The 15,906-nt window shown below is 39.1% G+C and overlaps 1 protein-coding gene across 6 annotated transcripts in view; it reads right to left on the reverse strand.

The window, feature by feature from the left end:
• The window catches only part of LOC148427750 (uncharacterized), a 29,815-nt gene extending 14,341 nt beyond the window's left edge, over positions 1-15,474 (reverse strand). For 5 of the 6 annotated variants that reach the window (XM_088407566.1, XM_088407565.1, XM_088407564.1 and 2 more), the window contains exons 1-6: positions 15,226-15,468; positions 9,079-9,136; positions 7,939-8,977; positions 7,615-7,846; positions 7,110-7,388; positions 6,830-7,010 (exon numbers count right to left, since the gene is read on the reverse strand). In XM_088407566.1, coding sequence (XP_088263692.1) covers positions 6,830-7,010; positions 7,110-7,388; positions 7,615-7,846; positions 7,939-8,977; positions 9,079-9,100 — 1,753 coding nt within the window. In that variant the 5' untranslated portion in view covers positions 9,101-9,136; positions 15,226-15,468. Of the gene's footprint in view, positions 1-6,829; positions 7,011-7,109; positions 7,389-7,614; positions 7,847-7,938; positions 8,978-9,078; positions 9,137-15,225 lie in introns of all 6 variants that reach the window. The other variant, XM_088407562.1, reaches the window with a different exon arrangement.
• Positions 15,475-15,906: the final 432 nt, after the last annotated feature.

Below are 15,906 nucleotides of genomic sequence, written 5' to 3' on the forward strand. Positions count from 1 at the left end.
ATGTACTGTATGAACAGCCCCAGATAAAGAATTTGACCACAGTGATTTGTTCAACCAAAGTTCACTCAATCATCACGTGTTTTCAAACATGTAGGTCAATTGGCCTAGTAAATGTGTTCTATGTGCCTCCTCTTGTCCAGTAAAAGCAGTCTGAATAAAAATGCACTTGTGGAAAATGAATTGATCTGAAAAATCCACCTGTTTTTATCCATCTCGCGGGGCTAAGCCTAAGCAGGGGGTCCTGGAGCATTCCTATCTCGCTTGTTTTCAATTGTTTCCCTCCTCCAACACAACTAGTTCAAATGATTAGGATTATTATCAGGCTTCTGCAAAGCTTGTTGATGAGCTGATCATTTGAATCAGGAGTGTCGGTCTCGACAAACATAAAAAACAGCCAGGATAGGGGCTCTCGAAGCCTGGATTTGAGTAGTCCTGGCCAAAACACTCAGGTCAAGATGGTCACAGCTCATCTGTTTTGGTTTAGTCATGTGACATTTGCAAGTTGAGCCCTTTGGCTCTGTGATCTCATTTTCAGTGGCAAAATGGCCACCATCTGATATTTGTACAAATGATGCTGCATAATTCCATATGCATATGGGGGCATATATGTGGGGGATATGTCAGACCATTTTTGACTTTGAGTTTTCCAACAAGATGACAAGTACGCACTGTGCTGCTGAGCGGCATGGTGTAACGCAGCCTTGTCCTTGTCCACAAAATCCGGCCTACGGGCCAATTGCGGCCCGTGTTAAAATTTTCACCGGCCCGCCTGTAACCAAATCAATAATATGCAGTCCACCACCACTGCAGATCACAGTATAACATACATTAGTGCATAAAAAGCTATCAAATTTTCGCAGCCATAAAAAAATATTGCCAAAATTGATGAGGCATAATATGAAGTGCTGTGTCCTATGTGTGCACCAGGTTCCAAAATCTGTAAATGTCGCTGAGTGACATTGACGAGCATTCTGCTTGACTAAGGCATAGTCTACACGAAGCCGGGGCACTTGCAAATTGGTGGTAAATTTCTCCGGATTGCCCAATTTGCTAAACGTGCCTGGGTTTTCTTTTTGTTTTGTGTCATCAAAATTGAATGTTTCAAAACTTCCAGCCAAAATGGAGATTTGCCAAATCTTTCGGATTCACGTTTGCGTGTAATAAGTTTATACCGGAGATTTTACGCCGCTCTTTTACCCACCAACGAGGCAGATAGCGGTGACAGCAGAGGTGGAAGCTCTTTTCTGATTGGACAGAATTTGGTGACAATAATGTCGCCAAGCAACTTGGCATGCTTGAAAATAAATGAAACCACATGCTGCTCATATAAAAAAAGGAGAACGTGAAGGAGGACAGGATGCGGGCATTTAAGGGGGAAGGGTGAGCATGAAAGGAGTGACGTGCACTTAAAAAAAACGCCACACATGGCTTGGTTTTTTTTTTTTTCAGTGCCTTGAATAGACGGCACATTTCCAAGCAACGAAGTGTGAACGTGATTGATTTTAGACTAGGACTGCATTGTCAACGGGGGCTGCTCACTCTGATAACCAAAGATTATCAAGTTGGTTGAATGTTATCGTGATTAAGCTAACGGAAAAGAACTTCAAAATAAAAACACAGCGATGCTGTTCGTGACATGTTACTTGTACCATAAGAAAAATTTTTGTCAACGGATTTGATGACTTTGTCCCAAAGTTTGCCTTTGACTCGGATAGCACGGCTTGACAGGCAGCGCATGGTCTCGTATAATATCTCGTAATAATAATCAATGTTTCAAATTAAGTTAGATTGTTGAATCATCCTTAAAGTATTTTTTCCAGACAGATCTTTGCGTCATTTTTTGTGGTCTTTAAATATGGTTTTGGTAAAAACTTGAAAATGAAAGTGGGCCAAAAAGTATGTCATTGGTAATAATAAGAAAAAATAAAATACAATAAAAAAAGAAAAAAAATATTTTGTTTTTGATGTTATTGGTTGAATGCCCCCCCCCCCCCCCCCCACACACACACACACACACACATTCACGCTATCAAATCTGTCCCTCTTTGAAAAACGTTTGGACAACATTGGTGTAAAGTGTTTCACACTAAAAAGGACTAAAGGAAGGAAAACAGAGAACTGGCTCAGCAGATTAGAAAGAAAATGAAAGGCTTGCTAAAGGGTACAATTCATCATTAATTTATAATGAATATTATCCTTCATAACTGTAGACAACCAGCCTGTATCTGGCAACAGGAGTAAAACAAATTGAAAACATTTCAAAAAGACTATTGTCTTCAAAAATAATTTTCTTGCCTATTGTCAAACAGATTGTTGCTTATGCAGGTTGTTATTCTGAAGTGGCCTTCTTTTAGCCTTGACCAAAATCTTTTGAACATCTGAGTAAGGAGCTGAAACATGACGTTTAGAGAAGTCCATCCATCCATCCATTTTCTAGAGCCGCTTATCCCCACACGAGTCGCAGGCTAGACCAAAGACAAGTTGAGCACTATGCCGGTGAGGAGTGGGGTAGAACACCTTGTGGGAAGTGTCCAAATCTCAATGACTGCTGTGAAAATTCTTGGACTGTAATGACCATTCTCAAAAGGTTTACAAGTTTGACAAAATATTACGAGTACCATTTTTTACCTGTAAATTTACTTTCTAAAATAATTCAGGTGAAACACAATTCAAAAGTAATGTCAGGCTTACCTACCCTGGCTATTTAAGTTTATCTTGTGTGTATGTATGATGTGTGCTTGTGTGAATGTGTGTGCACATACAGACATACGAACATATTGCATCTCTGTACATGTATGTGTGCAAACTTTGGTTTAAAAAAAAAATGCTCAATGGATTCCCCCCATACCCATTTGGTGTACATGTAATAAAACACTGACAAACCAACCACAGCAACAATTGCTAATCGTCTGCATGACAGGAAACCATGATGGAAACGTTCTGAAAAGGACAACTCCAAAATAAACCTTAGTTCACCAGATAATATAGACATGAATCCCTTGGTACAGTTTCATTTTAAAATTGTTCCTGGCAGCGTAACAGCTCAAGCCATCCATCTACTTCAACTTTTCCTCCTGTACCGATACAAACAACACAACATAACTATGACTGCACCTAGCATACATAAACCACAAGCTGGCAGGACATGAATACTTCATATAAACTGTTAATGACTTTGCAACCTTTGGTGCTAAGATCCTGACGGTTGCCATTCCTACCTGTCACAAACGAATAAAACCAATGCACTGATTTGTGCTGGTTCATCCAACAAATCTGTCAGAGACCAAAATTAGTGGTGAGCGATTTGTCGAAAACATAATGCTTCTAGAAAGTAGTGTTCTGCTCAGCGGTTTAAGTAAAAAAAAAAAAAAAAAAAAAAAAAAAAGTGAGCATTCATAATTCAGTGTAAATGTGTTTGATTATCTGCGCCTTTCACCAGGCAAAAAGGAATGATTCTAATAATAGGGTTTTTTTTCATAGTATAAAATAAAAAAGGCCATGTCTTGCAGACAACTTCCAAATCCTGTGATCTCATGACTCTTTTGTTAGATTACACAAAAGATATTTTTAACTATGTGGTGAAACTGTCAAGATGCACATGTAATGCAGAGAGACAATATAGCAAAAGCACCAGAACAACCACCACAAACGTGTAGTATGTTCCAAAATGGCACCCCATTTCACAGCCATGTCACACAAACAGGATTGTTTAGACCAGTGTTGAGTTTTCTTTGAATATGATGAAAATGTGCAGCGGGTGTCATGGTGACTTTGGGCACAGAACCCACCCATCTTGGCCACTACACTAGAAGTCAACCATGTGTGCAACCATAAAGGAGCTCTCTGCCAACCCAGAGCTCAGTCAGGGAAACCGGCAAACGAGACGCGGCTGGTGACAAACTCCACTATTGATCACAAAATGTGCTCTGTTGTGTATTTTGAATGTTCCAGAGGACCATGGTTCCATCCATCCATTATCTGTACCATGTTTATGAATATAGGCCCAGCAGAGTGAATTGCTTATTGCTTGTCTGAATTGTGATGTATTTCTGGTTTTCTGTTCATGTGTCACTGATATCACAGGACAGGTGGCTCACTGTCAAGAGACGGTTCAGTGTTTGTATTTGCAGTTGTAGTCAATGGTGATATACTTCAGTGTTTTGTTGGAGGGTGATTTCCAGTAAAGACCACTAGAAAACTGACCCCCAAAGACTTGTAGTGTGTGTGAATTTATAGGGGGTGGGGGGTAAAGTAATCCAGTATCTTATTCAACTAACCCAATCCAGTCCTGTCCATATTGTAAATTTTCAATGTGGAGGGGAAAAAAAAAACTTCCTCTGCATGGGAGTGATGACTTCATGTCGGCTGTGGCAAAATAAAAAAAAATCTAATCCCATTCATCTCCTTTAAGAACTTAAACAATGATGGGTATTACGGTGACTGCATAAGTATGTTTGTAAAGCAGTGTGACGAGTTTGTAAGCTGCAGAAGCAATAAAAATGTCACAATTGCTTTGAAAATACTGTATATGAAATGTTCAAAGCATAATGCTGGGTTAATGATGCCTGTAAACTACTGTGCAAATGTACGGTTGGTAAAGTATGCAATATGAAAAGCTTACTGAGACTCTAAACACCAAATTTCCTCTCAAAGGATGAAATGCACATGTAAGAACTGAATTTGTTCCCTAGTTGTGAAATGTCTGTGAGGATTTCTTGTCCTGAAATTGACGAGATGATGCCTTTGCATAGAGTCGGCAAGGTGCCCGTCAAGCAGCAACCACCCATGTGGGATAAGATTCCCACGTTGAGCTGCGGCCGCCAGATGATAAACCCGCACGGTCACAGGGCTCCTGCTTTCCCAGAGATAGCTCGCTGAATGCTGCCGGAATCGTGACACTTTTCGGGGCTTCCTCAAATTGAGCTTTTCACTTTTTTTGGCAGCAAAACCGAGGGCCAACAACATCTGTATGTAAAATGTTGGTAGATGCTCGTATTTTGTGAGGCAAAGTAAAATGGTGCATTCTGTGACTGTTAAGCTTTGTGAATTTGAAGCAATAGTTCTCTGAAAATGACCTCCATTAACCCATTTGTTCGCGTAAGGGGACACTTGTGAACAGGAGTTGCACTGTAGTCAATATTACAGAGGTATATAGAAGTGTGCTAATAGAGCAACTAGTAGAGCAACGATAATCAAAGGTTTGTCCTCCAAAAGAATGCCTTGCAACATTCATAGTGTATCTGTGCAACAATTCTTCCAACTGTGATCCTCGACTAAACAAAAATGAAAGCTCAATGACTAATAGTTACATATTTACAGAGATAGGCAGAAATGCACTACATTTGTTCAAGGAACCTTTGGAATAAAATGTACTTGCCAGAGAAGTTTTGATACAACATTGTTTTTACGTTTACCTGAGTATATGTTGAGAAGAAATGGTACTTTTACTCTATTATGCTGAGTTGTACTGTGTTTATTACTTCTATTTTTATGTATTTACAGCTTACTGCATTCAATTTCTGGGAGTCGTGAGAGGAGTTTCAGTGAGGAAGCTGTTCTTTAATCAAACAATCATTAGAGATTGATGATCCGAGGAGCTAAGTTGTCTGGGACTTTGAGCCACTGGCAAGGTCATCCCATGGCAAATAAATCTTAGGTAAGCATGACTCACAGACCTCTAAAGATGAGCAAAACAAGTTGGATGCCAGTTTCCCTTGCTTGGAAGCGGGTCCCCAGCGCCCCAAGCCCTGTGGAGCCAGGCCTGGAGGTTCCACTAGTCAAACTATAAAAAAGTCCATCTTTTGACATATGCATCATGATGTAGGTAGAACTGAAAGATTAAGGCATTTGCAATATAACTGCGATGTGATAAAATGTAATTTACTGATCGCAAAAGCTGAAGTTTAAATGGTTAGTTTGAAATGCAGCGAGGAGAATGGAGGGGAGAGGTGTCATCACAGTAAGCCAGTCCTTCTCAAATACTGAGGCGGGCCCCCCTGGGGGGCGCGAGGCTATGCCAGGGTGGAGGGCGCGGATCAAGGAAGAAGCTTAAAAGTTATCTATTAGGCTTAAAAGTGAACTTTTGCTGAAGGTTTATTTATATTGCTTTTTTCCTTTTGTAAATGTTAAAAAGGATACAACTTCAGGCCGCTTATACACATTTTTTTTCCGATCGGTATTGATCTTATTTATATTCACCAAAGCAACTGGGGGCGGCGAAATAAGTTCTCTTTCCCAGGGGGGCTTTGTAAAACGAAAACAAAAAAAATTGAGAAGCACTGCCGTAAGTAAAGGATGCTCATAAGAGTTTGGTGAGTTTTTGAGGCAGATGTTTCTCTAAAATGTTTGGTCCTTTTGGCCGTGCGACGTTAACAAAAACAACATTGAAAAGATCCTTCAAAACGTAAGCACATTCTGCCTGGCAATTGGATTATTTTCCATCACTGTTAAGCCCTAGCGGTAGGCTTGGTCACCCCACAGATTCAAATACAGTGTCTTCATTCAGTCATGTCAGCGAATATTGCAGATATTTGTTTTTTTAACTATCCGTATATTGTTTGAAAGGATTACTGGTTTAAATTACTGTGCTCCGAAATGCAAAGTGATTTCAAATGATTAAAATTGTGCTTCAGTATAATATGGGCCATATTTGGCATAAGAACAGTAATATACTTACCAATTCTTGATGCCTGCCATATTTGTGACAACCAAGGAATTAATATGTACCAATGTGCATGATTGTGTAACTTGTGCAAAAAGGAAGGACTGGGGAACTTGTGTTAATGCTGCGATTTGATTTGGAAGAGAATGAGTAGTGAATGGTACATACACGATGTGTAAAACTTAGGTGATGGTTGCGGAGTGGTCTGAACTCCTGTGAGTGTGGGGTCACATTCTATGGAAGATGTAGCCTCTGTCTGTGTTCCATCTGTTTCCATCAGTTCCTCTTCTTCTGCGCATTCTTGAGCTTTTGCTGCTAACCTTGCAGACACCCTACTAGAGCTTTGACCCTAAGGGAAAGATATTTTCACTCATCAAACATTTATGTTGACTGACACTGATTTAGACACCATATTTCTAAACCAGTATGTTTAAAATGACCAAATTACCTTTGTAGTAGGTTTCACAGTTGTGTTTTTTTTCTGTGCTTGGCCTCTAGGATTGGGCAACATTGTGTCAGAGAGGGACTTCATTGTGAAAGCTGCATGCCCCAAAATGCAATCATTGCCACAATAAACTGATTCCAGTAATGCTGGTTTGGAGCATCCTGGGCCAATACACAGTGGACTAGAGCGACCGGTCTCCATTTCACTTTCAGGTTCAGTTCCGGCCTCAGCCCTTATCGCAGCAACTTCTTCTATGTGATTCGCCTCCAACTCTACAGTTTTCTGAAACCAGATTGGCATCTTAATACCAGACCTCAAATTGAATAATTTCTAACAATATAACAATCATGTCACTTGGATAAGTTACACATTCAGTGTCATTCAAGAAGAAATACTGGCCATGGCGTGTACAGTGACTGGAAGAGCAATTCTTGGGAAAATGAACTGTCTGGATATAAAACATTTCACAACACTTATGTAAGAACCAGAATTCTAATTGTATCCGAACCTTGAGAGACTCAGATTCTTCCTTCTTCTCTGGTTCTTCACCAGAAGGACTGAGTAACAAGCTCTCAGGAGAAATTTCTGGATCAGCCTGGGAGTGACTCTCAGACTGGAGTTGGCTCAGCTGCTTTGTAGCACAAGATGGACATATATACTCTTTACAGCCTTCTGACTCACTGATACCGACACAGTCACCGTGGAAAGACTCCTGGCAAGTGTTACAGGAGATCATGAACCTAGAGTGAAAACCAAACGAAGGGATCAGGAAATTCATCATTTGGAGCGGGAGCAACAACTCTGCCCAGGAGATAGATTACCCTAACTTTACCTGTTATTGTGTTTTTGCCGACAGATGCAGTACAGAGCCTCGGGGTCATAACCCTTGAAGTCCGATAAGCATGAATGTTCCATAACATGTTTGACACTGTCGCCTGGGTTCCCCTCCTCTACATCTGGTGCATTGTCATACTGGCCTGGAGTTGTGTTGGTATTTTGATCTACATCTGTGTCTAAAATAATCAAGTCTGAGCTTGTTTGTTGAACAGGACTCAAACTTACAACAGAGAGTATATCTGATGGATTAACAAGAATCACTTCATCATCATCTTCATCCGCTATGGTTTTCTGAACCTCAAATGCCTTAGCCCTCCCCCTGCCCCTTCCTCTGCCTTTACCCTTTCCACACCCCCTCCCTCTTCCTCTCCCTCTGACTCTTCCTCCTCCACTTTTCATGGGTTCACAGTCCAATTGCTCATCTTGGCTTTGTATCGAAAGCATTTCATCGCTACTCGAGATTAAAACTATATCCTCCACATCCTTTAGTGCCACTTCATCTGAAAGAAGAGGCTGCAAAATTCCCACATTGTCTGCTGGTGTGCTGAGTTCAGACACTTTTGTGTCATCTGCGGTTTCTGGAGGTTCTGTGGCACTGCCCACTCCCAAAACATCTGGGACATCCAAACCTTGAGATGTTTCCATTGACAAATCCTCATCCCCACCAAGAAGGGTGAAAGCTGTGTGAAAAGCAGACCCAATATCCAGCCACATGCTTGGGTCAAAACACCCTCCTGCAGGGGCCAAAGCTGGTTTTGTCTCAGATACAGGTGAGGATGAGGCAGACCACTTAAGATCATCTACAACAGTTTGTTGCGGTGGTTGAGCAGCTTTGTTTTCCTCAGAGGTTAACGTTCCTCGTGTAGGACGATGGCCTCTGACTTTCCGTGGAGGTGGAGAGCTGTGGGTTAAGTCTCCAACTTCTTTCATGAACTCACGTCGAGCTATGGTTGACCGCCTGAAACCCCAAGATTTTCTAAGCTGGGACAATCCCGGTTTTTTATCTGTAGATTCAGACTGGCTCTGCTGCTCTTCTGTAGAAAGAAACCGTAACACCCATAAATACAGATTAATTACCTCGTGATCATTCATCTTTGCCTGTCAACAAAATACAGTGCTGAACAGGGTCTTTTACCTGAGCATGCATTATTCTCCATTGCTTCTCCGCTGACATCCACAGGAATGAATCAAGGCTGTTCAAAATAAAGTATAATTGTTAGCAGAAATGTATAGATGTGCAAAGAATTATCATACAACATATGTCTGCTTTGCAAAACAGAATAAAGGGAAAAGTATCTTGTTTTTTCACATTTTACTAAGTTTTGATTTGTAAGGAACATGTCTTTTTCCAAAAAAAGACACAGACAACTGCTGATCTTTGAAGCTCGCGATTAATCGTACAGCTTTTAGCAGTTAAAACACGGTCTCTACTCTGCTTTTGTGACAAGAATCACTTTCATCTTAAAAGCTATTACAACAACACTCATTTTAACTTGAAAACTGTTGGGTCCCTGGGACTCGCAACACTAGAATACTTTGGGTCCCAACGAAAACATTTGGAGTCCCAAAGTGTGCAGTAAAAGGAAAAATTAAGTCCAAGGTTCAATTGCATGTACAAGACGTAAGCAAAACCCTACAACAGATATTAAAAATGTCAAACTAAAATGTATTCAAATAGAATGACCTTACACGTAGCATCAGTCGTCATCTTTTTTTATATCGCAACCACTGATACAATAGTTTATTTTGGTAGAAAAGTTTGCTTTTTACTTTCAGTGTTCTTTTGTTAGTTTCAACATTTCTATTTTGCTCCTCTTCTTGAGCTTCTGAAGCATTTTCGCTTCACTTTTTGGCTCGTCACCTTGATTTGTCACTGATACATAAAAAAATTGCAGTTTACTTTGTTTTGGGCCTAAAGATAGAACTTTTTTCGAAGGTTTTTTTTTGAGGGGGGGGGGGGGGCAAAAACAAACAAACAAAAAAACAAAAACAGATCCCAGAATCTTTGTAAGGACAAACAAGTCCACTGTACTGTGCGATTTTTTTGTGAAATAAATTTGATTGGTTTCAAAATTGATACACAACTTGATTGGGAAAAATATTTTTCCTCCTGAAGGTGTACCATTTGAGGACCACTGCACCATACAGAGCGGGGCTGTCAAACTTGTTTAAGCTTTCGGGTCGCATGGAGGAAAATCTATTCCCAAGTGGGCCATACCAATAAAATCATGGTATACATTTATTAAACTTTAAAACAACAACCTCAAACATATAATTCTTTTTAATTGCTGTCTAAAATAAAACAAATACAACATCCCCATTAAATAATGATATATTAACATAACTATTCATCATAAAACACGTTTTTCACTTACCATATTTTTCAAACTATAAGCTACGATTTTTTTCCTCATGTTTTAAGCCCTGCGGTTTATAGTCCTGTGCGGCTTATCTGTGTGTGTGTGTGTGTGTGTGTGTGTGTGTGTGTGTGTGTGTGTGTGTGTGTGTGTGTGTGTGTGTGTGTGTGTGTGTGTTTTGCTAGCCACCAGCAAGCAAATGTGTGTATCTGTTCGAAGTGTCAATTTATGGAAAAACCTTCAAATAAAACTGAAGTGACTCAAAGGCTGTGCTCAAAGAGTTAAAACAATATATTGTTTAAAAAAAATAAATCAAAAAAATATATACACACACATACACATATATATAAATATACACACACACATAGATAGAGATAGATAGATAGATAGATAGATAGATAGATAGATAGATAGATAGATAGATAGATAGATAGATAGATAGATAGATAGATAGATAGATAGATAGATAGATAGATAGATAGATAGATGTCTAAATTGAATGGGAATGTATAACATAAATTTGTGATGTGTAAATTTTATATACAGTACACAGTATACGTGATTTTATTTATGTATTTATGATTGTATATGAATTATATAGAATGTGTTATGTTCACTAAAATAACTATCCAACAAAGGGACAGACAAAAAAAGATGCTATTGAAGTATTGATTTTGAACTGCAATTTAATTAACAGATTTCCATCCATCCATTCATTTTCTATAAATATGTTGGAACTAAACAAAGAGCGGATGTTGCTGTTGGTAGACAATTACGAAAAAAATAAATAACTAAAAAAACATTATAAACTTCATATCCCATCTTTTTGCGTGAAAATCTTATGTTATTACCTGCGTCTTATAGTCCAGTGTGGCTTATCTGTGACAAAAATCTATTTTTTTGCTCATTTTTTGCTGCTGCGGCTTATATACCGGTGCACCTTATAGTCCGGAAAATACGGTATTTAAAAAAAAAAAAAAAAGCTACTTTTTATACGTTACAAAATCATCCCATGGAATAAACCCATTTGAGGGCCAGAACAAGCCCGCGGGCAGTATGTTTGACACCTCTGATCCAGATGCTGTAACTGTCAACTAACCCAGGCTTACTCAAAATGATCAAGCAGATCCAACAGACAATTATGAGCATTATGTTTCATGCTGATGAAACTCAGTGGAAATTCCCCCGAATTAATAGGGTTGGCTTCACACGAGGAATAACGTTAGCCACCTTAGCATGAACTTAAGACTGACTTATTTGACTAGGACTTCATTTACCACCCTCATTCCTCGCTGCTTTATCCCTGCTACAGGAAAATAACTTCCCGAAATCCATCTCGGAGTTGCAATTTAGTCAATTTAATACTATAGTTTAAACATGTTTTTTGGCTAAATTTACCAACCTTTTGCAGTGATTGTCACTCCCTCAAGCCCACACAAAAGTAACTTCAGCTACAGGAGAATAAATTACCATATTAATTAGCCATGTCGGCGTTGTTTGTATGGCGTGATTTTACCTAAGCACTGCAGATCAGTACTGCAGCATGTGCCCTAGCGAAATCTGTCTGGCAATACGGCTGGTTGTAAAGGAAGCCAGACTATGCTTTAAAATAAAACATGGGATATCAAGTAATGTGAGAGAACAAACGCACTGTGACAATTGTTTAAGTTAATAAGCATGCGCGTGACAATGATTGTAATCTGCTGGATCAGGGGTGGTAAACATTGGGCATGCTGTCAAGCATAGGGCATGTGGGGCGTTTCTGGCCCACAAATGGGCTTTATCCAGCCTGCAAGATGATTTTGTAAAGTACAAAAATGAGATTTTTTTTTTTTTTTTTCCAAAAAATGAGAATCTTGAAATGTTTTATTATAGATAGTAATGTTAAGGTTTTATGATTAAAAGTGATGTGTTTGTACTATTTTGGCCAGGATTAAAGAATAATAAATCTGAAGTTAAAGTTATATATCACCATGATTTTATTGGTCCAGCCCACTTTAGATTTTTCACGTGACCCTCAATCTAAAACAAATCATTATCTTATGCTGTGAGACTCATGCCTTGAGTAGCATTTGTAAACAAAGTTGTGTTCTTTTTCTGTGAGATCAAAACAAATATGTTGGACAAAGTTGTGAAAAAAAACGTTCTTAAGGCGTCAAGTTTTGTTGAATAAAAGGAGTAGCTAGACGATGATTAATACTTTGATGGCAAAAAACGATACGTTCAAGGGACGCACGTTGATTTGAAAGTATGCGTCCCTCGTCAAAAATTCTGCGTCTGGGACGCCGGCAAATGAGAGCAGTGCTTTGTGTGAACAAGGATGGATTGGTCCGTTGGTTCAGTCTGCTCACTTTTGTATTGTAAATAATGTGTTCAGAACCTCGGCTAACAAGTGCAGTTGTTAGGTGCAACTACCGCAGCCAGCTGACTGCCTCTATTCTAGTTTGTCCCATTACTGTAATTACCATAAGAAAGAATATGTCTGATATAGAAATGCAAATCTGCGCATCAAAACTCGACTCATATGGCTGAGAGATCAATCTTCCATGAGTGGTGTCAAAGAAAAAAATCGAATCTTCAAGTTACTGATTATAAGACACACCCATATGTTCAGCATTCATTTTTGAGGTGAAAAAAGTATGTCCTATATGTCGGGAATAATGGTATTCTTTCAGGTAATTTTGCTTTTTTTCTCATCAGAAAGAGGGCCCCATATAAAAACTGCTTTCAGAGTTTTTCTCAAATTGCCTACAAGGCTGCGATGCAATGAGAATACAGGTATATACACGTGCCTGAAAAAAGTGTGTGTGTGTGTGTGTGGGGGGGGGGGGGGGGGGTGTCAACAATCCCTTTAAGAGGTCAGACATCTGATTTTACACATGATCAAGCATAAGTTGGACTCAAATCAGCTGAGAAACCAAATGATACAATCCCATTCATCTGCAATTGATTATTCAATACTGTGCATATTCTGCGCATTTGTGAAGGAAAAATTAAAAATCCTGCGTTCGAAAACAAAGACAGACTTCAGATAGACCAGGCCTTCCAATCATCAAAACATATTTGTTTTTAATAAACGTAAATAACGACAAAAAGATGGCACATAAATTTGATATACTCAAGACTGAATGGGATCATGGACCTACCTGCAGCTGATGCTCAGCATCACTCACTTTGAACTCACTTAAATACTCTTAGGAAGGATGATATTAATGCAAACAGAACAGCTACTAAAACCATTTATACCTGCTCAGCTCTAGTCCTAGACCAGGGGTGCTCAATGTGTCACCCGTGGTCAACTGGTCTACCGCTTAGCTATTTTGGTTGCCTGCATGACATTGCACTTAAAAAAAATAAAAAAGAAAGAAACATTAAGGAAAAAAAAACGTCAGTCGGCCCTTGATTTTTTTTTTTTTTTAATCTCCCTGAATCCTGGGCCATATGAATGCAAAAAAGGTATTTTGTGCACCCGTCCCTAAAAAATATAGTTAATATGACGTCTCAGAAAAAAAATGAAATAATCAACGGAAAGGTTCTTTATGACCTTGAGACAATATTTGCCCCCCCCCCCACACACACACACACACACCACCCAAAAAAATGGCCAATCCCTTTGTCACTGATGTTAGTGGATGCCTGCAAGGGGGGGCTAGTGTGTGCTTTTGTGTATTGCAGAGGTTAACTCCTCTTGATTTGGCTTGTGTCTCGCAGGCTGAATGGAGTTGGCCAGATTCAATTTATACCTTTTTCATCTGGCAAAGTTTTAACTGAGGTAGCCCTTCTGCCCCAGCAACTCGTGCCTTGACTTGTGTGGTATGTATGTATGTGTGTATACGCAGCTGTACAGCTGCAAAAATGGCCACAACAAGTACCACTCATGATCACAAATTATGATGTAGAGCAAGTTGATTTAACCCTTGCGATTAATATTAACTGATGGGAGTGGGGGCAAGATACAGAAACCATGGTTGCTTCTGAAGCTGTGGCATCAGTAGGTTAATGAAATGTCCGTTTAAAGCGCTCCATTTTCTATCTTTGTCTTAACTCATAATTTGCTGTTTCCCATCCATGGCAGTTATAAAATTGATGTAGGGCAACAGATGTGATTATTATTGTATTACTTTCTGTACTGTACAACATTTAGATTACATACAGTATGTACTGTACATGACTACTAAAATGAGGCTTTCAGATTGAGATTTTCTATTAAATATTCATTTACTTCATACATTCAAATTATTAGTATTATTATTCTGAGATTTAACTTGTTTACTCATAATGACTGAAAATTTTTAACTTAACGATTGGGAATTATTAACGTTAGTTATATGTTGTTTCTGTGTTTAGCAAGCTTTCCAATTAATCTTTTGAAAATAGGCTAATGGTTGAGAAAATTACATTGGTATGGAATTACTTCTATTTTATAATAAATGTACGCTGGTTTACTATTTAAAAATATGCCAGAAATGTATCTACATTTTCCGAATTCAATTTAACTTAATTGGCTCTTTTGAATCTGAAAGTGAAACCGATTAATCGCACGTAACATTGCAAAATATGTGGTCAAAATTGACGATTAAGAAGTAAATCGGGAAATTGCACGTTTGACCCAGCAATTGTTGGGACCCATACTTTTTCTACGACAAACGTTTGGTGTACTCAGCATTTCTAGGTTCGTCTACTGAATAGGTTGATAGCTACTTTCACTTTTGAAGTAGACAACACAGCATTTTCGACAGGCACACATGACACATATCATCGCTAATTACTGTATAGTCATTATCTGCCACAACAATCGATTGAACACAAGGCTGAGCAGTTACGCTTTCATATATATATATATACACATATGTGTGTGTGTGTGTGTGTGTATATATATATATATAATGACATTTAAAGGGGAGCGTTGTTGAACACAAACTTACAATTTCCAAAGAAAGGAACAGTCGAACAGACCATTGAAGTAGTCGAAGAGTACAGCTAGTTTGGCTAACAGCTAGGCGCTCGAATATCAAGTACACTGCGATGACCTGTTAGTATACTAAGACAAATCTAACCTTCAACGGCTGTGTTGTTTTGCGTAGACGCCACGAGGAAATCTGAACGCACACCTCCGACAATAGGTGGAATTTTACCCAACTAAGACTGGGATTATCCTGTTAGCACAACCATCCATTTTCTGACTCAAGCTACTTTCGGGGTCTCGCGAGACTATGCAACTGAGTTCCCGGTGGAGACTTCCTTTTCCGTTTTAACAGTCCTGTACTTACCAGTCATTTTGAAGACCGGCAGTCATTTGCTTTGTAGTCACCCGAAGGGTCTTTCAACCTTGGTCCTCGTGGGCACACCTGATCGAGATCGTTGTCCAGCTTCTGCGGACTGTTCTGATGATCTGATCATTTCAACCAGTGTTGCAGCAATGCCATATCGTCGGCCACACAGCACAATTGCTTGCAATGTTTCAGTATTTTTAGAAAAGAAGACAAGTTTTAAGATTGTAATTAATCGTTTTATTTTTTTAAATTGACAATGTAACAACAAATCTTAACCAGACCTGCGATAAAAGTAAAACGACAAAAAACTGTGTAACGGTTTCAAATGTGCTT

The sequence above is a fragment of the Hippichthys cyanospilos genome, chromosome 2 (genome assembly GCF_059441005.1).
Source record: "Hippichthys cyanospilos isolate Australia breed blue-spotted pipefish chromosome 2, RoL_Hcya_1.0, whole genome shotgun sequence".
NCBI classification, from domain to species: domain Eukaryota; kingdom Metazoa; phylum Chordata; class Actinopteri; order Syngnathiformes; family Syngnathidae; genus Hippichthys; species Hippichthys cyanospilos.